The sequence below is a fragment of the Salvelinus fontinalis genome, chromosome 14, assembly GCF_029448725.1.
Source record: "Salvelinus fontinalis isolate EN_2023a chromosome 14, ASM2944872v1, whole genome shotgun sequence".
Taxonomy (NCBI): domain Eukaryota; kingdom Metazoa; phylum Chordata; class Actinopteri; order Salmoniformes; family Salmonidae; genus Salvelinus; species Salvelinus fontinalis.
The window spans coordinates 45,334,665-45,359,279 of NC_074678.1; the positions used below are offsets into that span (position 1 = coordinate 45,334,665).

The 24,615-nt window shown below is 40.9% G+C and overlaps 3 protein-coding genes across 4 annotated transcripts in view; 1 reads left to right on the forward strand and 2 right to left on the reverse strand.

Annotated features, from left to right (window-relative positions):
* Positions 1–9,504, forward strand: part of apc2 (APC regulator of WNT signaling pathway 2) — a 37,244-nt gene extending 27,740 nt beyond the window's left edge. The window contains exon 15 of the mRNA XM_055862019.1: positions 693–9,504. Within this exon, the coding sequence (XP_055717994.1) occupies positions 693–6,288 (5,596 nt within the window). The 3' untranslated portion in view covers positions 6,289–9,504. The remainder of the gene's footprint in view (positions 1–692) is intronic.
* A 284-nt stretch (positions 9,505–9,788) lies between these two features.
* Positions 9,789–11,538, reverse strand: c14h19orf25 (chromosome 14 C19orf25 homolog). The gene is made up of 3 exons (XM_055862022.1): positions 11,438–11,538; positions 10,841–11,001; positions 9,789–10,268 (listed from the first exon to the last, which is right to left on the reverse strand). The coding sequence occupies exons 2-3, from the start codon at positions 10,986–10,988 to the stop codon at positions 10,084–10,086; spliced, it is 333 nt and encodes a 110-aa protein (XP_055717997.1). The 5' UTR covers positions 10,989–11,001; positions 11,438–11,538; the 3' UTR covers positions 9,789–10,083.
* A 1,839-nt stretch (positions 11,539–13,377) lies between these two features.
* LOC129810972 (receptor expression-enhancing protein 6-like) lies at positions 13,378–24,311 on the reverse strand. Of its 2 annotated transcripts, none has more exons than XM_055862021.1 (7): positions 24,018–24,311; positions 22,601–22,694; positions 22,325–22,463; positions 21,772–21,940; positions 18,837–18,982; positions 15,134–15,177; positions 13,378–14,324 (listed from the first exon to the last, which is right to left on the reverse strand). In XM_055862021.1, exons 1-6 carry the CDS (start codon positions 24,148–24,150, stop codon positions 15,136–15,138), a joined length of 723 nt encoding a protein of 240 aa, XP_055717996.1. In that variant the 5' UTR covers positions 24,151–24,311; the 3' UTR covers positions 13,378–14,324; positions 15,134–15,135. The 2 variants fall into 2 exon arrangements, with proteins under 2 accessions (XP_055717996.1, XP_055717995.1); XM_055862020.1 differs by having other exon boundaries at positions 13,380–14,324; positions 15,134–15,180.
* Between the last annotated feature and the right edge of the window lie 304 nt (positions 24,312–24,615).

Consider the following 24,615-nt stretch of genomic DNA (forward strand, 5'->3'; position numbering starts at 1 on the left):
TCTGGGATTGATTTGCACTTTTCGCACCAAAGTACGTTCATCTCTAGGACACAGAACACGTCTCCTTCCTGAGCGGTATGACGGCTGCATGGTCCCATGGTGTTTATACTTGCGTACTGTTGTTTGTACAGATGAACGTGGTACCTTCAGGCGTTTGGAAATTTCTCCCAAGGATGAACCAGACTTGTGGAGGTCTCCAATTTTTTTTACGAGGTCTTGGCTGATTTCTTTTGATTTTCCCATGATGTCAAGCAAAGAGGCACTGAGTTTGAAGGTAGGCCTTGAAATACATCCACAAGTACACCTCCAATTGACTCAAATTATGTCAATTAACCTATCAGAAGCTTCTAAAGCCATGACATCTTTTTCGGGAATTTTCCAAGCTGTTTAAAGGCACATTCTACTTAGTGTATGTAAACTTCTGACCCACTGGAATTGTGATACAGTGAATTATAAGTGAAATAATCTGTCTGTAAACAATTGTTGGAAAAATTACTTGTGTCATGCACAAAGTAGATGTTCTAACCGACTTGCCAAAACTATAGTTTGTTAACAAGAAATTTGTGGAGTGGTTGAAAAACGAGTTTTAATGACTTCAACCTGAGTGTATGTAAACTTCCGACTTCAACTGTAAATATCCACAAAATTCATTCTAACATGCTTGAATAAGTATTTTTTCTCTTTCAATTCAGGCAAATCCTCAGGGACCACAACTGTCTCCAAACACTGCTTCAGCACCTGCGCTCTCACAGCCTGACGATTGTGAGCAACGCTTGTGGGACTCTCTGGAACCTCTCTGCCCGCAGTCCCAAGGACCAGGAACTGCTGTGGGACCTGGGAGCAGTCAGCATGCTGCGCAACCTCATCCACTCCAAGCACAAAATGATAGCCATGGGAAGTGCCGCAGCTTTACGGAACCTGCTCACGAATCGGCCCCTCAAGTATAAGGATGCTGCGGTCATATCCCCTGGTTCCTGCATGCCCTCGCTCTACATGAGGAAGCAGAAAGCACTGGAGGCTGAGCTAGATGCAAAGCACCTTGCTGAAACATTTGATTCCATTGAAAAACAAAGCAGCCCCAAGCATCCAAGCATTAACAAGCCGCTGCGGCATATCGAGAGCCTGGCAAAGGATTATGCATCTGACTCAGGCTGCTTTGACGATGATGAGGCCCCTAATGTCTCCAGTAGTCTGGATACAGGGAGTTTCTCCATGCTCTCCATGTTCCTGACGAATTCCAACTTTCTTCAAAACCAGCCTCGCAAGAAGGACAGTGAACCGGAGAGAGACGTGGAGCCACCACAGACAGTGGATAAGAGGCCAGCGCCTCCAGAAGACGAGGTGTCTGTTGCAGCAGGAAAATTAGCAAAAAAGATCACCAACACTGTGGCCAAGATTGATAAGCTTGTGGAGGACATTACCATGCATACATCTTCGGAGGACAGCTTCAGCCTCAGCTCAGAGGACCATTTTGCAGACTGGCCTTATGGATCAGATGAACTCCATGAGGCCCGGGCCAAGTCATGCTCCCCCTGCCGCCTCTCTGATACCAGCAACTTTGCACACAGAGAACGTCTAAACAGAGCCTATGCTCTCTTACGTCTCAAAACCACCCATGCAAGTTTGTCCACTGACAGTCTCAACAGTGGCAGTACCAGTGATGGCTATTGTGGTAGCAAGGACCAGATTAGGCCCTCAGCGAGATCAGCAATAGCGCAAAGACGACCTAACAAGCTTGATCTTAAGGTGGCCCATCAAGAATATCTTAACATCAGAGCTCATGTTCTCAATGCGACAAGTCCGATCGATGTGCCAGAGAGAGATTCTGTGGACAACAAAGAGGTTCAATTGCTTGAACTAAATAGCACAGAAACAGAGAAGAGCCAAGAGCTGCCCCTGCAAACACCAGCTAGTGCATCAACTAAAATGTCTTCTGATGTCAGCATGACTTCCATAAAGCTGTCCCCTTCCTACCAACATGTCTCTCTAATTCAAAGTGTCTCCAAGTTTGGTGTTGCAAAAAGTGCCATCAATGTGCAGGCAGCTCAAGCAATGAGGAGACAAGCATGGGTCCCAACTGTGATGACTGGAGGGAGTTTAGGCAAGTTTTCTCCGATGAGCTCTGCTAGAAGTCCAACCATTGGCCCAATGGAGACACTGCAGAAGTATTCGGTGGAGAACACCCCAATCTGTTTCTCCCGTTGCAGTTCCCTGTCCTCCCTCTCCTCTGGTGATGGAGCTCTTGACGGACAGAGTCAAAGTGAAAATGAGTTGGAGAGTGACTCATCACTTGAGATCATTGAAATGGAAGATGGGGATCTGGTCAATAGGGAGGAGGAGAATGAGACCCTGGAGGATTTAAGTGATAGCCAACTGCTAGTCACCGATTCAAAAACCTGTCTGAGCATTGGGTCTGATCCTATTGAAATTCCCTGCCCCACCAAACGTGAAAAGGTGTTCCTCAGGGGTGTATCACCAGGCATACTTGAGGACAGATCACCTTCAAGTTCATCAGAGAACTACATCCATGAGACCCCACTTGTGATGAGCCGTTGTAGCTCGGTCAGCTCACTGGGTAGCTTTGAGTCTCATTCAATTGCCAGCTCCATACTTAGTGATCCATGCAGCGGAATGATCAGTGGAACCATAAGTCCAAGTGATCTTCCTGACAGTCCAGGGCAAACCATGCCCCCCAGTCGAAGCAAAACCCCATGCTTTGCTGAATCAAATGGACCAGAAACCCAAAATGCCGGGACAGCAGGGCAGTGGGAAAGCAGCTTGCGCAAGTTCATGGAAATTGCAGACTTTAAGGAAAGGATCAACTTACCTCCAGATTTGGACACCATGATCTACTTTACAGTAGAAAAACCCACAGAGAACTTTTCATGTGCCTCCAGCTTGAGTGCTCTACCTCTTCATGAGCACTACATTCAGAAGGATGTGGAACTGAAATTGACTCCCTTACTCCAGCAAAAGGACAACAATCCATCATTCTCAAGGGCTCATGGAGATAGAGGTGACAATGAGCATCCTTCTTTTATGGACCAAGGGGAGAGATATAGTGAGGGCAATTCAGATGATGATATAGAAATTCTCAAAGAATGCATCAATTCAGCAATGCCCTCCAAGTTCAGGAAAGTAATGCCCTCCTTGATCTCCACCTTACCCACCCATGTTCTAAACTCCCAAACCAGAAAACCTATACCTGTTTATATGATGGTTCCTAACAATGCCAATCAAATGTGCTCAGGGAGAAGGATTGTGATGCAACAAAAGGACTTATATCTTGATGATTCATCATACACTGATTCTACTGAGGGCACCCCTGTCAACTTTTCCAGCACGACATCGTTAAGTGACGAAACACTTCAGTACTCAGTGAGGGACAAGGGGGCAAAAGATTGGAGGGTTAGAAGTATGAACAAACAGGAATTGTTGGATCAAGAGGCAAAGAGAATTGAAGACCTTCGGGTTTTCTCGCACTTCCACAAGTCCACTAAAATGACCAGTCAGCCTGACATACTTGTCAATCAAATGAGCAGGTCAATCAAACATGTCATTCCCACTCAAAGAGTACTGATGCAGAGCAAAGAAGTTGCTGATAGAGTGGCTAATCAGAGAAACCGTGATCAATCACCCAATCAACAAAGACAAGAGCAGGGACAGGTCCTGACAAGGAAACTGGATCTACCTATCATAAAGCCAAACACAGAAGGGAACCAAAATCAGAGAGCAATAGAGAGAAATAAGGCTTTTCAGTCCATGCCCCATCCAACATCTACAGGGGAAGCCATTTATTGCTTGAATGATGACCAGACAGACAAAGAGGAGGGAGTGATGAAAAGGACAGGGAGAAAACAGATGAGAGAGTCCAGCAGAAACACTCTCTCCCGAAGTATGACTAATATTGGTCGGATTGACAATTCCCAGACAAGACCCAAAGGCTTTAATAGGATCAAACACAAACTAATCATGGAGGAAACACCCACATGTTACTCTCTTAGTTCATCTCTTAGCTCTTTGAGTGATGCAGAATTTGAGGAACACCAATCAAAATCTCAGCAAGTATGGGTGAAAAACAAACACAACAAGATATCTAACCAGGTCCAACAAACAAGACCAATGCACATCCACAATCAGTATGAGGAACAAAGCTCACCAAGCTCAGTCAGTATGGATTCAGAGGATGATCTTCTGCAAAAATGCATAACATCTGCAATGCCAAAGCAGAGGAAGAAGCTCTCTGCAAGAAAGAAAGCAGAGAAGAAGCAGAAACAAAGAAACGACATGCAGAAAGTGTCCGGTGGATGGAACAATGAACAAGACTTTGACAGTGACGATATAGCATCTGATAAAGACTCAGACCTCAACAGTGTTGAATGGAGAGTAATACAAGAAGGAGCTAATTCTGTTGTCACAAGGTTACAAGCATCAAAGTCTCAAGAACATTCCTCTGAAGAGACTGAATCTGTCCTCTCATTTATGTCTGGATCTAGCTTTACGCCTAAAGAAAAGAAGATCTTTAAAGACAAAAAAGCAAACAAACCACTGGACTTTAACCAACGTAAACCAGTTCCAAATCTGCCAGTGGTCTTCAGAGGTAGAACAGTGACATACACGCCTAAGAAAGAGACAAATCTTTCGCAAAGGCCGCCTCCTAATAAAGAATCCTCCAAAACAGATGCTCCAAAGAATCCAAACCTTGCTCAACAGAGGTCAAAGAGTCTCCACCGTTTGGGACAACCCCTGGACTCCACACAGTGGTGTTTGCCGAAAAGAAGCTCAACCCCACCTCCGAGGATACCAAAGAGCTCATCCTCTGGATCATCTCAAAGCTCTACTCCATCGAGACAGTCACAGAAGAAAATAATCTCCCCCTCACAAACAAGTAAATCTGTTCCCCAAAAAGATAACACACCAGCAAGTAGTCCACCTGAAAGAAAGGGACGTTCCACTGTTCCTTCAAATCAGAGCCCAATATCTCCAGGACACAAAACACAGAAGTCACCCGTCCGAATACCCTTCATGCAGAATGCAGCAAGACAGTCCAGAACTCTATCGCCATTGGTAACCAACCAAGCCACAAGTATCAACAGACAAAACAGTCAGGTGGCTGGAAAAATAATCCCTCCAGCCAATCGTTTTGACTTAGTCAGCATGACATCTACCCATTCAAGCAGCAGCGAGTCTGACCGCAATGGGTTCCTGAGGCAATTGACCTTTATCAAGGAATCGAAGACAAGGATGAGACGTGACATTTCGTCCTCACGCTCTGTGCCTACCTCGCAGCACGCATCGCCCAGAAAAGCAATTCCAGGTGCTCCTGCAGTCTTCCTATGCTCATCTCGATGCCAAGAGCTAAAGGTAGTTGCTCAGGGGCCAAGAAGAATGCAAGGAAAGGGCCCCGGGCAAAGGCAAGAGCCTAGGCAGGAGCAGGGGCTTCAAAGGCAGACTGTGACTCTGTCCAGAGCCTGCTCTAGTGACCGAGACCTCTCAACGAGGCGTCCAGCCAGGAGAACCAGCTCAGAGAGTCCCTGCAGGGTGCCTCCGAGAAACATCTCTGCAACCAAGCAGCAGGCAAGAGACAACATCAAGCGCCATTCCTCATCGCCCAGCATAAACATACTAAGCAGAGTAACCAGCCGCTCCTCCCTCCGCTCCTCGTCCTCCGACTCAAGTGGGCGAGCCAAGAGTGAGGACGATACAAAGAAGAAGCAGCAGAGAACTGGATCACACCTCAATGACAGAGTCACCTGGAGGAGGATTCGGGATGAGGATGTGCCTCAAATCTTGAAGAGCACTCTGCCATCTACTGCATTGCCTCTGTTGCCTGTTCCTGAAGGGCCAAAACCAAAACCACCAGCACTGCCAAGGAAACTGCCGACCATTTTACTTAAGTCAAGAAAGACGAGCGACGCTACAGTCCAAACAGAGGATTTCTCGTCCAACAAGACCAACTCAAGCACCTCTCCAACTGTTGAGACAGCTCCAATCATCTCAGAGGAGGCAGCGAGACTAGCCCTCCTTAGAAAGATCAGCATTGGCTCCGGCCAAGATGGAGACTCTGATGGATCCCTAAAGAGTTACAGCACAGCATCCTCTGGAAACGCTCACTCTGTGGAAACTCACACAGGCGGTGTCGGCCATTTCCGTCAGAGCTCCCCCAGCAAGGCAGTTCGGGTCACCCCATTCAACTACATACCCAGCCCCATGGCCTGCTGTCTGCAAGACGCACAGAGCCAAGCAACAACAATCAATGAGAAGTCATGTGAAAAATCTGAAGCCTAGTACCTACTACGTAGTACCGTATGTACTTCTGTACAATTGAGATGAGAAAAATCCTACTGTGTTCCTGATTGAAACTAACACAAATACTTGTGTATATCAATCCTTTTACCTCGGGTATTGAACCTTCTTTTTCCTCACTGCATCAGAAACATGTCTTCAAAAAAGAACACTTGTCATTTCAAATCATCTGATCCCACATGTCATTCATACAAGTTGGATGTATGCATTAAGACAGGACTTCATTGGATAGAATAACTCTATCCTATATTTAGAGAGGAGTTACGGGGAGTAGCCTAATCTCATACAAAATGCACATTTTTGTACTTTTTGTATTTGTATATAAACCATTGCTTGTTAGAAGATTAGTGTAGACATGACAACATAGAAAAAATGCAATTGTCTGTGGATTTCAAGACATACAGCACCATCATCAAAATGAAGGAACAACCATTATTGAAAAACAATATGCAAATCATTGAGTGAAAACCCAGCTGGAAGACTTGTGTGTTTTTGAAAAGGTACTACTGTGGCTCCAAACTAATTTGAAAAAGACTGTGAAATACATCAAAATATGGACATAATATTATGTAAAGTATTTACTATGTACCCACATGTTACTGCTTCGCCTTCGCCACACTATTTACAACTGAGGATACCACACTGTTAGCCTTCACTTTAGAACCACTGCAGGAATTGTTATTGCCAATAGTTAAAGTTAAATAGTCAGCACTGCTGGAACACTATGTTATCTGTATTCTGTTTCAAAAGCGGTATTGTAAATGCATGCAGACCAATGTTCCCTCTAAACTGAGCGCATGCGCAGAAGTGCACCTCCTCCAGGACTGCCACGCAGAAAAAAAGCCAGGTGGCTCAGAGATTCAAGAGTTCACTTCACTGAGTTCACATTATAAAGAGCAACATTTTCTGTGCTCGACTCAACATTATATCAACCCCTTTTTAATGCAACAAACCAAAACAAATCCAACTTTGCAAGATTTAGTCTGTTATTTGGTTGTAGCCAGAGCGCAACGGAGTAGAATTCTATTGGCGGGTGTAGCCCACGAGCGGTATTTCAATCACCCGCGAGTGAATGGCTTTTCAGATCAGAGCCGCGCGTGTGGACATTTGTTAAAATTTCGTTGCTAGATAGCGAGTTATTAGGCCAGTTATAGATAAGTATAGGTCAGCAATGGAGAGGTACTGCTTCATACAAGAGCACAAAACGTGTAGGCTACATTTCAAGCTTTCTTTGAAAAGCCAGTCAGGTAAAAAGCTTATGTCTTAATTAAAGGGGCAGTGTTGTATTTTGAGACAGGCGTGAATATGCACATAAGCCAATAGGAAGAGGGGTAGCCTACATTATCTAATTCGCTGTATGGTAATAATAATTAATTGAATTTTGTAAAGTGGTTTCTTGCATCATATAACACTATACAATGCAATTTACAGTCACCTATTTTACCCATGGAGTTAGAGAATAAGTAAAAAATAATGAATTAATGTCAAGCCCTTCATAATGTAAAAACGTTTTAAAACGTCTCATGCAATGTAGTCCTGCATTGAACACCACATATAGGCTACTGTAGGCTATTTCATAGAAATCAAAATCTATTTCCATGTGAATGTTATGGGATTTGCTCCATTCGTTTTGTTGGTAGGCCTACATTATGCTCAAATAGCCACAATAGCCTATTGGTTACTGTCTAAAACTGTAAACACACGCCGGAAGTTGGACAAAATTCTCACAACATTCAAGTTTCCGCTCACAAGATCTAAAATTTGATTTGCGCAGCACACCAAAAAAATTGAGGGAACATTGATGCAGACATGCAGTAGAACTCTATAAGCTTCCCAGTGAGCAAAAACAACTCTTGTGTTGCTCCTTACAGCATGCTAAATACACCTGTATTACACCTGTTAATATTGTAGATGTTGGACTAAAATTAACTTCTCCTCGGTGGCATTCTTCCTTATTTAAAAAGACCTACAAAAAATAACCAGCCATGGGAACAAACATACATTTCTTGTCCATCTCCATTCTGGATCAAGTGGCAGTGAGAATATGCCATGCTCATTGATTCTAATTGTAGATGAACAGTTTGAATGACTGTATTTCAACTTAATAGCTGTAAAAGCCTTTGTCTATTGAATGCTATGACATATGTGTTTGCCTCTAGAATCACGTAAAGTAATCAGAGAGCAGGTACTGTACAATATGGTGTGAAGGTGGACGATGGTCGTTAAGAAACCACTGTTGGGTTCTACACAAGAGTACACATACAGAAATTATTCTGTAGAAATATTTACAGAAAGGTGTTAATATCCGCTTAAACGTCTTGCTGTCTGTAGTGATAGGTCAAAGAACTCAAGCATAAAGACCTTAGAAATAAAAATGCATATTCTCTGTAGTTGTAACATCATCTGTTCATATGTTCTCGTTAAGAGATGTAACCAAGACAACTCGATTGAGAGAAGTGCTTGACAGAAATTAAACTAATCTGGCGTGATTTCCATGGAATTTAAGAGCTGTTTATTCTCATTTAATGTACAATGTTAAATTGAGTCAGGTAACATTTCCAAAGCATTTGAGTAATGCAATTAACCAAGCCCCTTTGTCACAATGGCCATTGATAATGTATAAACAGCCCTTGAAGACTAGTAGTGACAATGGAGTACATAGGAAAATTGTCAAAGATCAAGACAGTATTCTTGAACTCTTTTGCAAAGGTTCTTACAACGGAAATGTTGTATAATGTATGTTACAAATCAGATTAAAAGATCCAAGGTTGTACACCATGAATGTCATAGACCTTGTTTATACCTGGCATTAAATTATGTAAAGTTAGATTCAATGCTTGAAAGCACCGGAAAGATTTGTGAACGAGTCTAGTGAAATCCCCTCCCAAGGTGGAATAGAAAGCCGATTTGGATCGGCCATGACTCGGAACTGGAATACTGTATTAGCAATTAGGTATCCTGTGAGACCAGTGTCATTTTGATATTACTCACTTTGCTACAACTAGGATAGGCGAAATTAAGTTGGACCATGGGGTGAAAGGAAAAAAGGATTATAGCAGATCAGATATGGGGTAGAAGAAATCTCATGCCATGTATAAACAGGGCCATAGACAAATGGTACCATGTGATATAGGCCAAGGAATGAAAGTCATCATAATACATTTTCTCATCAAATAAATTGTGGACGTGTATCATTTACCTGGCTGACTTAAAGCGTCATTTGACTTTTTCTTGAATATATCAAAGCAATATAATATGAGCTTTCAATTATATCGACTAAACATGCATTCATGCCAATGAAATGTGGACAAAAGACTGACAGTTTTCTGAGCTAATTAAGATAAACAAATGTATACTCTACACTGACATGTACTTGATCATTGCATTAACTACATAATGACCTTTAAGTTAAAATATAGCATTCATATGAGCCATAACCTGACTCCTGCACATGTCAGTGTGATTGAACATCAAAAACCAAGTTATATTTGTTCACAAATAATTTTATTAATTGTCATTACAGAACATGTAGACAATACACATAACTCATTTGCTTTAACATTTCGTGAAAAGTCACACCAATTTATGGAGACAATTTTAAACTCCAACAATGATTCGGAACAACAATCTGTTGTGTCCAATTTCTATTTTCTGCTATGAGACCCTCCTCTGCGAGATTGAGGTGGCATGACTCAAGGAAGCCAAGTTAATTCCTGATTCATCTGTTTAAGCTGAGGTAATGTGCTCCCCCAGCCCTGCTTTGTGAGGGAAGACTGGTCAGAGGGCTCTCCCTTTGACCTCGGCCACACTGATCTCCAACTGCTCTTTTGCCACCCGCAGTTCCTCCCTCTGCTGTACAAGTTCACCTCTAACCTCCTGAAGCCGCTCGTTCATCTCCAAGTACCTTCGGCTCTGAAGGTACTTTGTCTCTGCTTCATTGTCTGAGGACCCCCTCTTGGCATCTGTGGAAGGGGACAACATCCAGTTTAGTTCTATAGGTTTGTTAAAACATATAGGCTGTCTAATCAAGAAGACCATTTGCTGAAAGCTCAACATTACATTAGGTAAAATAAAGTGAAAGTGTCTGTTTAAATTCACAGTAATAAGGCAGGCTACCATGGCAATGAACAGGCTACTTAAATGTAGACTCAGCGATATGATGTAGATGAAGTAAACAGTCGATACATTTCCGAAACAACTGTGAAGCGCGAGGTTCAACCTTTCCTCGCTGGTTTGGTGCTACTCGTGGCAACGTCATTTCGCTGAGCCTACTTTTAATTACTTGCCATCTGTTTGACTGATGAACTGGGGTGTTTTCATTAGTATGATTCTTTGCCGTTTACTCTAGGAACTAAACGGAAGGAAACAGAGTAAACGGAATGAAACGGGAAGTGACCTAAACGAATGTCCTATAGAAACTCGTTTTCGTTGCAAAACGATTTACGTTTGGAGTAAACTGTTTCCATTGTAAAATATTTTGCAACGGAATCAGACGAATGAATACAACCCTGATTCAAAGGCACATAGTGCGTACCTTGGTTGCCATCTTCCAGGACGTTGAAGACTGGATCATTCGAAAAGGCTCTGTTGATGTCCTCAAGAATTTGCTCTACAGTGGGCGGATCTGGTCGACTTGGAAGTACCACTCGCTTCTTATTTTTGGCACCCATGCTGATATTCATTCTGCAGAGCGTACTATATGGAATAATGATACAGTGGAATATGATGTCTATACATGTAGCTAGCTACGAAACAGTTTGCATCAGAGTCCTGTTGTCAGATTTCCTAAGCAAGCCAATGGTGTTGCGGGGTCTTCTAAACGTACCACTTCTCTGTTGGTAGCTAACTGAATACTTTCTACGGTGCAATTTCACCAAGCTGTCGGGCAAACGTCGCTAACTCTACATACAACATAACTTGAAACAATATTCATAGCTAGCTAGCTACAAGGTAGAGGCAAAACAACGGATTGTGTGTGAGCTGAAGTTGACACGTCATTCGTGTGAGACGGACACGTCATTGTTCATATATATATAATTTTTTTTACCTTGTTCGCTGTATTTTTAATCCTATGTTTTTATCATTAAAACAATTAATTCATAATAATAATACATTCAATTGTATTTATTACCCTCGTGCAATTTGGAAGCCGTTTTTGATTGGAGTTGAACCAATAATGACGATGACGACTAGAGAGCACTCTTTCCTCTAAAATGCTTTTGCCGAGTTCAGGCGCTAGTCGGAACTAGGAAATGTCGATTTTCTAGTCCTGACAAGCAGATGCCGCGTTCAAAACTCTCGACTTCATTGCGGTCAAAACAACTGGGAACTCAGAAAGAAACAAGCTCCGACTGGAAAACATCGATATGAACGGTCTTTCAACTCGGGAACTCGGGCTCTTTCTAGAGCCATTTATTTTTATAATGTAGAATAGTCTGTATACATACAAGAAATACACAAATAGACAATGATAACATGCTAGGGGGTACAACAAATGACAGATTACACAAAGACTTTAAAAGAAGCACACATATTGATTGTTTTAACAACTTTCTTATTAGAAGAATGTTGAATGGTCTTATTGTACTGCTCGAATTCATTATAGAAAACACGGAAGAGTGTTTTTTATTAGTGAATTTACATTTATGAATATTACATTTTGCCATTAGCATGAGGTAAATTTGTTTTTCTTTATCTTTATTATGGTTAAGGAAACCGAGCAGCACATTCAATAACAAAAAAAAGTCATCAAGAATATTAACAATTATAAAACTGAATATCTTTCCATAATTGTTTAACATGTAGACAATGCCAAAGTAAATGTGAAACTGTTTCTGGATGCTCAACACAAAAGTACAGTCAATGTTAATGTCTTTTTTTTAGTTTCTTCAGGTAATGATTCGCAAGGTAATACTTATGGATCATTCTGAAAGAGACCTCTTTGACCTTGTTAACGAGCAAGTATTTGTGTGGTAATAACCAGACTTTTTTCCAACAGATATTAGTGACCAATGTATTCTAGTAACTTGTGACATAAGGAATGGAGACAATATCCCTTTGAAATAAAGCACGTATAGATCTGTTGTTCTGGGGGAGGAAGGAGAAACACATTTTCCCTATTGAGAGAGTCAACTGGATTAAGCGAGGGTAGGTCAAGAAGGTGAGGTCTGGCTACACCTCTAAATAACATGAGCGTTCCACATGGAATAGCATCAAAGACTATGGCGAACTCTCTAGGTGTTACAGGGATATTGTAACGAGATAAAAATTCCTCATAATTGAGTGACAATCCTTCTGCATTAAAAAGTTGACTCACCAGCAGGATATGATTATTGAACCAGTTCTTAAAAAATAAAGACTTGTTTCTATACAAAATGTCCTTATTGTTCCAAATGAAATACCAATGCGGGGAAAAATTGTTTATATACTAACGACCACGCTAAGAATACTTCTCTATGAAAAGCAGATCATTTTGCAGGAGTCTTATCAATGTTACAGTTACAAAGTAACATATAATTGAGGCCACCAAAACGGGAGAAGATATAATGAAGAATGAAATTCCAAATTGAAGTTGGATTCTTTAAAAAATGTTTTGCCCAATTTATCTTAAAAATATTAATCAAAGTAGGAAAATCAAAAAAATTGAGACCACCATATTCATTTAAGTTCATAACGACAGATTTCCTAATATAATGTGTATGATTTTTCCAGATGAAGTTGAAAAGCACCTGGTCAACCGCTTTACCTATTTCGTTGTCAAGATATTGGTACTGGGCTGCATAAGTAAGTGTGGAGATACCTTCAACTTTAGAAAGCAATACTCCACCTTTCAAGGATAAATCCCTCTGCAACCAATGGTTCAACTTCTTTTTGTTTTTTTCAATAATAGGTATACAATTTAATGAGCATCTTTCCACATGGATCACTCGATATGGTAATCCCAAGGTATGTTACTTTTTCCTTGACTGGAATATTGCATATAGAGGGTATCACACAGTCTTTTACAGCAAACAATTCACACAATTCTTTCCGAGCTCTGACTCATCGACCGGAAGATCACTGACGTCATGATTTGTCTCGTATTTTTCCGAGTTCCCAGTTGCTTTGAACGCGGCATTAGTTCCTTTGATCCATGCCAAACAATCAGTGATCATCATAATGACAAGCAATACACTGCATAAGATGAGGACACTTTTATTGATACACAAGGTACAACTTACTTTACGTCCTTTTGAGAGTACAACATATGTACATGTATAATAAAAGGAATAAAGGAATGTTTTTGAAATAACTTAATTGCATAACTCACGACGTACCATTTATTACGCTTTCTCCTTCAACTTAAATGATTGGTTAAATACACAGTGCTAGTAGTTACCATTGGACAATATCACTAGGATTCCAAGACCCAATGCATTTCTAACTTACAGTAGAGGTATGTGTCAATTTCATTTTCATATGGCCTAGATCCGACTGTACAAAACTGTTACAAGACACAAAGAGAGAAAAACATGTCCAAAAAGAAACAAAGAACAACGGTGAAAACTAAAGCAATGAAGTCCAAGACCAGAACACTGTGGGCTATTGTTGAAGCATTGAGCCCACACACTCCTGCGGACAAGGACACTGCATTGATTGTAAACCAAAGACCAGTTAAATTCAGTTACTCTAATCAGGTGATGAGAAAGTCAAAATATCAGACATTGCATACCATTCAACTAACCACCCACAACCTTGCGGATGTTAAGTGTTTTTCAGTTGCAATGGTTTTGGTTGATATAAAGCAGAATTTTACCTTGGTTATGTTTTTTTCCTGTCCCGTTATCTGTCTGTGTAATGGTATCCCAATCTCTGTCAGACTTGTGTCATTGTTTTCCAATCATAAGTATTAGTGGTTCAGCAGTTGGCAAGTCAACATGGAAACCCGAAGACTTTCCTGTGAATCTGGCATGGTTTGGTTTGCTGTCATCAGTACCATCACTGAGACTTGTCTTGGTTGAATGCCTCTACTTGTTGGTCTGTAAAGATAATGAAATACACTTGCTCAAAGTTCACTCATAGTTGCTCATATTTCACTCGTAGTTGCTCATAGTTCACAAAATAAAATGTAAGACACTCAAAGTAGTTATGTCAAAATGACATGAGAAATATAGGCAACTGAAAGAGAAATATGGGCACAGTATACACTCCCCTTCATATGTTTTTGGACAGTGAAGATAACATTTCAAATCTGGTTCTATACTCCACCATTTTGGATTTGAGATCAAATGTTTCACATGAGTCCACAGTACAGAATGACACCTTTTATTTGAGGACACATTTCTGTTTTACCGTTTAGAAATTAAAGCACTTCATGCATCTAGTCTCCCCAGTTGAGGAAGTCATAAGTATTTGGACAAATTCACACAAAGAGGCAATCTGCAGTTGCTACATACATTTTTGGACTTATAAATGAATGATATGTTCCCATTGATTCTTGAAGAAATGTACAACGTTTACTTCCCTGTCCAAATACATATGGAGGGGAGTGTACAGAAAGTAGACGGTGCCCATATCTTTCTCATTCATTTGGGAAAACGGCATAGCTGGATCTACACAACAAATGGCATGGGACATGGACTCTTACGACGTGAGACGAATTTGGAAGTCTAAAACCATCTGACAAACTTTAGTAATTAACTATTCCTTTAGGAGGATAGAGCACTTGGTTAATGCAAATAGCAATCTATGCCACCAGATTCAGCCACTGCCCACAAAACCTTGTGGTTGACCAGGTAAATACAGTGAGTGATACTGTATACACACAGTGTGACTGTGTGACACTTACCATTAGTCTACAGTGGGTTCAGTGTAGATCAACTCATTGATAATCTTCTGAATATACATGGAATAGGAACAGACAAGACAGTGAGGAAGAATTACTTTTTAATTAAAAGAGCTTCACAACCATATTACGAAAGGGAAGCACAAAGCAGTGGGAAGCATACATTTAGAATCATTGAAATATCGGCTAATTGGCTGATGGTCGACTACCTCTTTTCACAGTTCAGGTAATGCCTGCTGTAGTGGGCCTAGATTTTTTTTAAACCTGAGGAGAGAAGCCTAGCAGAATCTTTAATCCAGCCATCTGTTCTTCTCACAAGTCGGATTTGCTGACTTACATCCTCGTTTTCATTCTTGAGAAAACAGTTGGCGAGGAGAGCCCTCAACTACAGACTTTGCCATCTGTTGCTGTGCTAAAATTTCTGCCAAAACATTTTGAAAGCTTATTTTGTGTCGAGGCTGTGCTTTCTAGTGCATTTCCTCCATCAAGACACTCACAAAATTAAACAATAGACCCAGATTCCAAGCTTGCAGAAAGTGACTACGTGAAAAATAACTAATGGCAGCTTTATCCGTATCCATTGTCTACAGATTGCAGTGGAGTGGGATTAGTTAGTTAGCACCCATTAACTTCCACATGACTGTACAGAGTGTCAGCTTAGGAATGATCCCACCAACAACATTTACCAGCCAGAGGAGAGAAAATAGTGGTCCACAGTGTGAGTGAGAGGCTTGACACATGCTCCATAAAATACATATTGTATTCTATTTTGATGACATGCATTTCAATAGTGTTGGCACTTTCAATCACACTGTGTTGTCATCTTCTGCTGTTCAATTAAACCATTGAATTATTTCTGACAAATAATAGCAATCAAATAAGATATTAAAACTAAGAGTTGATACTAGCTCCTAGAATGAAGGAGTGGTTTCTTAGAGGCTACAACAGGGGTTACAGTGTCTTCCGAAATGATTCACACCTTTTGACTTGTTCCACATTATGTTGTGTTACAGCCTGAATTTAAAATTGATTAAATTTAGATTTTTTTTTGTCACAGGCCTACACACAATACCCCATAATGTCAAAGTGGAATTATGTTTTTCAAAATGTCTACAAATTAAGGAAAAATGAAAAGCTGAAATGTCTTGAGTCAATAAGTATTCAACCCCTTTGTTTAGGGGTTGAATAGGCAAGCCTAAATAGGTTCAGGGTTAAAATGTGCTTAAGATGTCACATAATAAGTGCAAATAGAGTTTAACATGATTTTTGAATGAATCTCTAAACCCCAAACATACAATTATCTGTCAGGTCCCTCAGTCTAGCAGTGAATTTCAAACACAGATTCAACCAGTGCCATCTGTTTTGTCACCAAAGCCCCATATACTACCCACCACTGCGACCTGTACGCTCTCGTTGGATGGCCCTCGCTTCATACTTGTCGCCAAACCCACTGGCTCCAGGTCATCTACAAGTCTCTGTTAGGTAAAGCCCCGCCTTATCTCAGCTCACTGGTCACCATAGCAGCACCCACTCGTAGCACACGCTCCAGCAGGTATATCTCACTAGTCACCCCCAAAGCCAATTCCTCCTTTGGCCGCCTTTCTTTCCAGTTCTCTGCTGCCAATGACTGGAACAAACTGCAAAAATCACTGAAGCTGGAGACTCATATATCCCTCACTAGCTTTAAGCACCAGCTGTCAGAGCAGCTCACAGATCACTGCACCTGTACATAGCCCATCTGTAAACAGCCCATCCAACTACCTCATCACCATTCTGTATTTATTTATTTATCTTGCTCCTTTGCACCCCAGTATCTCTACTTGCACATTCATCTTCTGCACATCTACCATTCCAGTGTTTAATTTCTATATTGTAATTACTTCGCCACCATGGCCTATTTATTGCCTTACCTCCCTTATCTTACCTCATTTGCACTCACTGTATATATACTTTTTAAAATGTAATTTTTTCTACTGTATTATTGACTGTATGTTTGTTTAATCCATGTGTAACTCTGTGTTATTGTATATGTCGAACTGCAGTTCTTTATCTTGGCCAGGTCACAGTTGTAAATGAGAACTTGTTCTCAACTAGCCTACCTGGTTAAATAAAGGTTAAATAAAAAAATAAAAAAAACATAAACCCCATGGAGGTTTTCCAAGGCCTCGCAAAGAAGGACAACTATTGGTAGATGAGTAAATCTCATCTATTGGTAGATGAGTGTATCAATACACCCAGTCACTACAAAGATACAGGCGTCCTTCCTAACTCAGTTACCGGAGAGGAAGGAAACAGCTCAGGGATTTCACCATGAGGGCAAGGGGGACTGTGAAATAGTTAAAGAGTTTAATGGATGTCATAGGAGATAACTGAGGATGATCAACAACATTGTAGTTATTCCACAATACTAACCTAATTGACAGAGTGAAAAGAAGGAAGCCTGTACAGAATAAAAATATTCCAAAGCATGTATCCTGTTTGCAACAAGGCACTAAAGTAATGCTGCAAAAAATGTGGCAAAGCAATTCACTTTTTGTCCTGAATACAAAGTATTATGTTTGGGGCACTCTCCATATTTTTAAGCATAGTTGTGCCAAAATCCTAGAGGACAACCTGGTTCAGTCTGCTTTCCAACAGACACTGGGAAAGGAAAGGACAATAACCTAAAACACAAGGCCAAATCTACACTGGAGTTTCTTACCAATAAGACAGGGAATCAAATCATATGAAATCAATGAATGTTTCTGAGTGGCCGAGTTACAGTTCTGACTTAAATCTACTTGAAAAACTTGTTTAGCAATGGTCAACAACCAATTTGACAGAGCTTGAATTATTTTTTAAAGAATAATGGGCAAATGTTGCAAAATCCAGGTATGGAAAGCTCTTAGAGACATACAGTACCAGTCAAAAGTTTGGACAAACCTACTCATAAAAAAAAAAATTGCAGCACCCCCTGAAAAATCATTTTAAAAAAGGAATAAAAAGAATACAAATATATATATTAGTAGTGCTCTGGGCCTTTACTAGTCCTGTGTTAGCAGACCGATATAGGTGTCTGTAGCACGGGTTAAAAAAAAGTGCAGCACTCCCAAACATCTTCCCGCTGCTATGGAGACATACCCAGAAAGACTCACAGCTGTAATCGCTGCCAAAGGTGCTTCTATAAAGAATTGGGGCGGCAGGTAGCCTAGAGGTTAAGAGCTTTGGGCCAGTAAACGAAAGGTCACTGATTCAAATTCCTGAGCCGACTAGGTGAAACATCTGTCGAAGTGCCCTAGAGCAAGGCACTTAACCCTAATTGCTTTTGTAAGTGGCTCTGTTAAATGTCTAAAATGTTAAATGAATTGGCTTATGTAAATGAGATATCGCTGTATTTCATTTTCTATACAAAAATGTCTAAAAACATGTCTTCACTTTGTCATTATGGGGTGTGTGTAGATGGGTTAGAAAGACAATCTATTTAATCCATTTTTAATTCAGGCAGTTACACAACAAAATGTGGAATAAGTCAAGGGGTATGAATCATTCCTGAAGGCACTATATAGACAACACATACTCTAGGGAAACAACACACAGCTGACATGCAAACAAGCTAATAGTGAGACTATATTAGCTTAGCTGGAGCAGTGTTAGGCACTAACTAATGGCAAAGGAAATCAAGTAATAAAGAGTTTGTTACAGAAATAAAAGAGTTTGTTTTACATACAGCTGATTCTGATGTGCTGAGTAAGCCTTTGGCCCCTGATGCATCTGATGTGCTGGGTAAGCCTTTGGCCCCTGATGCGCTGGGTAAGCCTTTGGCCCCTGATGCGTGTGGTACTAAAGTCTTGTTTTTCACGAGTGATTGAAGGACTGAGGGCAGACAGGAAAGAGAGAAAGATAAAGTCCCCATGCAAACAAAGTTACATGAAGGTTGCTTCAGAAACAAGTAAGTGATCTGTGCACATGAAATTGCAAAAGCAGTTGGAAAGGATGTATACAAACAATCAAGGCTGAAACACACATGCATGTACACACGCACACACACAAACACACACACACACACAACACACACACAAACACACACACACACACACACACACACACACACACACACACACACACACACACACACACACACACACACACACAGCACACACACACACAAAAGCATATCTCCGTTTTTACTGAAACTTAAATGGATAGCAATATTTAGGCTAATTTGTTTATTCTGTATACTTTGCATTATTTTCACAGTAAGTACGCATTCTTTCACAGGTTGAAAATAGCTACCTCTATTTATATCAGCTGACCTGGTTCCTGCCATCCTTCCGTCTACCTTTTGTAAGCTGTCTATGACCTCAGTTGACATCATTAATCCCTGCTGGACCATTTGCCAGCTTATGAAATCCATCACTGGTGTGACCTCACAGCCAACAGCACTTTAAATATATCCTCATTGTTTTCTCAATAGATGCAGTAAAGAGTTCAAAGGAACTCAACCAAAACAATGGAAATGACATGGAAACGTGTGGGAGAAAGATCCTGAATATCCTCATTGCCCCCAGCAAAATTAGCCTACATTTAGGCTATTGATTATATGTACATTTCACACTACGTTGAGGTAAAAATCGGAGTATAATGTTCGTATGGATGTCAACCCCAATACATATCCATGTCATCGTCACCAATCAGTTAAAAACGACTAACTACCACCAACCATATCTGTATGCTAGCTATGCTACCAGCTTATACGAACAGGCGTTAGCATTTAGCAGTCACTTCTTCTAAACCTGAAAAGGGACAACTTCTAAATGTAATGCAGCGAAAAACAGAGAAATATATCCTAACCGAACTTTAGTAATCACATTGTGGGCCTGTTACAATACATCAATCATGACAGATTTGACCAATATCCACTTTGTTAGATCAGATTGGTTGAATCTGCACCAACACGGCGTCCTTCTTCTATCCCCCACGGCCTGCACTCCATTGACCTCTTTACCGCATCTATATGGGTGCAGTGTTACACACAGCTCTCTAATAGGATTTATACTGTGAAATACCAAGCCATTTATGGACTTCAGAGGGAAATGAGCTATGTAGCCAAATCAGGTACAATAGTTGTTGGGCATGCTTTTGAATGTATTGACCGCAAAATGATATAACCCATTTCCACTAGCATTGATTGCTACAGTGCATTCGGAAAGTATTCAGACCACTTGAATTCTTCCACATTTGTTACGTTACAGTCTTATTCAAAAATTGATACAATTGTTTTTTTCCCCCTCATCAATCTACACACAATAAATACACCATAATGACAAAGCAAAAGGTTTTTAGAAATGTTTGCAAATGTATTAAAAATAAGAAACTGAAATATCACATTTACATAAGTATTCAGACCCTTTACTCAGTACTTTGTTGAAGCACCTTTTGCAGCGATTACAGCCTCGAGTCTTCTTGGGTATGACGCTAAGCATTAAGCATCTCTCTGTACTTTTCTCCATTAATCTTTCCCTCGATCCTGACTAATCTCCCACTCCCTGCCGCTGAAAAACATCCCCACAGAATGATGCTGCCACCAGCATGCTTCGCCGTAGGGATGGTGTCAGGAGTTCAATCTTGGTTTCATCAGACAAGAGAATCTTGTTTCTCATGGTCTGAAAGTTCTTTAGGTGCCTTTTGGCAAACTCCAAGTGGGCTGTCATGTGCCTTTTACTGAGGAGTGGCTTCTGTCTGGCCACTCTACCATAAAGGCCTGATTAGTGGAGTGCTGCAGAGATGGTTGGTTCTCCCATCTCCACAGAGGAACTGGAGTTCTGTCAGAATAAACATTGGGATCTTGGTCACCTCCCTGACCAAGGCCGTTCTCGCCCGAGTGCTCAGTTTGGCCGGGTGGCCAGCTCGAAGAATAGTCTTGATGGTTCCAAACTTCTTCCATTTAAGAATGATGGAGGCCACTGTGTTCTTAGGGACCCTTCAATGCTGCAGACCTTTTGGTACCCTTCCCCAGATCTGTGCCTCGACACAATCCTGTCTCTGAGCTTTACGGACAATTCCTTCGACCTCATGGCTTGGTTTTTGATCTGACATGCACTGTCAGCTGTGAGACCTTATATAGACAGGTGTGTGGCTTTCCAAATCATGCCCAATCAATTGAATTTACCACAGATGGACTCCAAACAAGTTGTAGAAACATCTCAAGGATGATCAATAAAAACAGGATGCACCTGAGTTTAATTTCGAGTCTCATAGCAAACGGTCTGAATACTTCTGTAAATAAGGCATTTATGTTATTTATTTTTTATCATTTGCAAAAACCTGTTTTCAATTTGTCATTATGGGGTATTGTGTGTAGATTGATGAGGATTTTTATTTATTTAATCAATTTTAGAATAAGGCTGGAATGTAACAAAATGTAGAAAAGGGGAAGGGGTCTGAATACTTTCTGAATGCACTGTACATTCTCCAAACATACTTGCAAGGAGATTTTGGACATTGGTAAATAACCTACTAATGTATTTTAAAACAGTTTGTAGGAAACGACAACACCCTAGGGAAGTCGAAAATAAGATAATACTTCACTTTAAGGTGTCCATGAAATGCATTGGGGCTAGGAGCTAGCTGTTTCTGGACTGGGCCGTCAGGGGCCTCTGTACCTTCTCTGGTGACAGACTCGGCTGCGTTTATGGCCTTCCCGCTGAGGTCATTGACCATGCTGTCCACGGTGGCCTCGTGCTTGAGGAAGAAGGGCCGCACCACCCGGTTGTACAGAATCTGAGAGCCGTTCCATGTGACGGGGGCCATGCACCACAACAAGAACAGGCACTGGCAAAGAGGGTGGGAAAAAAACAAGAACATGATTGACACATGTTGAAGGGCACCACATACTGCCGTAACCACATAAGCAAAGCACGACACCTCCAGGAGCCCAATAAAGCATAAATACAGGTCACAAGTATTTCACAGCATACCGAGAATTTATTGACATGTACTTATGAATGTTTATGTATAGCAAGCTTATAATAGCTTCTTAATTGCTTATTAAGTGTTATATGCTGCTAAATTCCGTAGCCTATAGTGATTTTGAATTATATTGTAACTGTAAGGTCAGTGGTTGGTCACAATGAGTGAGTTGAAGCAGTTTTCAGTTTGCTTAGAATGTAAGGCACACAGTCTGTCTGTGTGATACACATCTGATTATCACCTTACCTTGAAAGCATAGTAGAAAGGAAACCAGTAGAGGAAGATGTCAGAGAAGAATTCTGCCAAACTGAAGATTCCGTAGACCACCCAATAGGTCAGCCATTTTGTGTCATCTTCTTTGTTTGTGCTCTCGATGGCTTTGATTCTACATGGAAGAGTGGAAACAGTACCCAACATTACATAGCCCTAATTGAGGTAAGGTACTACATTACATAAAATGGCAACACATAAACGGTCTAGCTTAAACATATAACTTTAAAGCTAGTTTGCTACTGTTCTTACGAGTAATATGCAGGATACACAAATCCAATCATGTTACAGAGGAGGGAGGCGCCATAGCCGTATACCAAATACAGTCCCGTCAGAGACACTGCACCTGTTGATAACACAAGACACGTGACGAGAGGTCAAGCATTACACTGCACAAAGATCCTAATCAAGCAGTGCACTGCTACTTCATGAGAATGTAAGTAGTCTTAGGGAAATTGTGAGAGGAGTCTCAAATGCTGCTATTGACTGATAGTGAAGGATTTACAGAACTTTAGAATGTCATGCAAAATGCATAATTGTCTTGATAGCAACACATAACTGATTTCATAATTCTGGGGAAATAAAGAGAGAGAAAGAGAGAGAGAGAGAAAGAGAGAGAGAGAGAGAGAGAGAGAGAGAGAGAGAGAGAGAGAGAGAGAGAGAGAGAATGCCTTGTAACAGCTGCAGAAGAAACATTTAGGAAATTAGAACTTGGGAATAGTCCAATCTACAAAAGGATGTGTTTGCCGGTGGTGATACACTTACATCGGCCTACTCTCATATTTAGGTCTACAGGCGACTACAGTTGTTCTATGGCATTGTTGATTCCTTGTTCATCGCTACACCCAGAGACAACTCTCTAGTCTCATGCATGCTTGTAGCTTATCATTCCTTGTTGAATAAAACAGTACTGAGAATTTGCCAGGAGCAATTGTGGGTTCATGGAAGTATGTGGGTATCATTGCGCACCAGGCACGGGTAATTACATCATCCCAACTGAACCCATGGCACAAGGCTCTCTATGGTGGTGCTGTCTAGGGCTAATACCAACATGTGACATGGAACAGTATACAGTAAGTGTAAGCCACTGGCATGGACACACTCCTGGCCCATGCCTTGCCAAAGTCCTCTGGAGGGTGACAATGAATCATTCAACATAAAGGACAGTCGGAAACTACCAAGACATGGCACTGTGGTTGGATTTGTGACAGTGAAGTATCTGAAGGAAGTTTGGTTGTTTTTGTTTACATACAGTAATAGCAGTAGTATTTTCAATTATAATACTGCACCATTCAAATATGTATGTTCCTAAAAATCGAATGAAAATAATCTTTCATTACAATATTATTAGGTAGATCTCATATTTATAATTTATACAATGTAGGTAGAGGTAGAGGTTCATCTGAAGTGTGTGCATCTAAAGAAACACACCTGTTGGTCAATACCAAACTGTGCGCCATAGCATAACCTACTTATAGGCCTTCCAATTGGCTTCAGTTCGTGTTCACAGCAAGGACTACAAGTGTGCTGCGCATTCGACGAATGTACGCTTCCAATGAATTAATAGCCTACAGGTTTCCATATTTGACATAATGGTATTTAAACATCTACATCAAATTAACATGACAACACATGTGTCCTCCGAATAGGCTACAGAAAAATTACATACCTAGGGCAATCATTTTTTTCTTGATTCCCGTTTTCTCCTCCAGTTTTCCAAGGAAATCTGTCACCATGTTTTTCTCATTTAGAAATTTATCTGCGCGATCTCGAAGTTTGTTAAGTACTTCTGAGATACCCATGGTGACGGGTTACAGAGTTCGGAGTTTCTTAAGGCCAAATTCTAATAATAAACATATAAATAAACTATATTTTCCCTGTGGAAATCTGAGTCCTCGTGCAATTCAAATCCGCTAACGGGACAGGTTTCGTCTCCTTAATCCGCTTTGCTGGAGAGTCCCTCCGTGCGTCATTTGGCGGTGGAGAGGGAATGGTCAAGGATCATGACTGGCTAGAAGGAAACCAATAGGAATACAGATTATAATTATCTGAAATTGTACAGTGCCAAATTCCAACAGGTGTTTATCTGCTACACTGTATTCATTTCAACAGGTAAAACAGCCTATATGGAGGTAAAACAGCCTATGGGTGTGTGTCTATAATTTGTCTATATTTCTAACGGGAATAATATGTGTCGCTGTGTGGAATGTTAGGATACCCAGCAGTTGTCAGTGTACGCGCATTCATAGTGATCCCTCCAGGAGTGT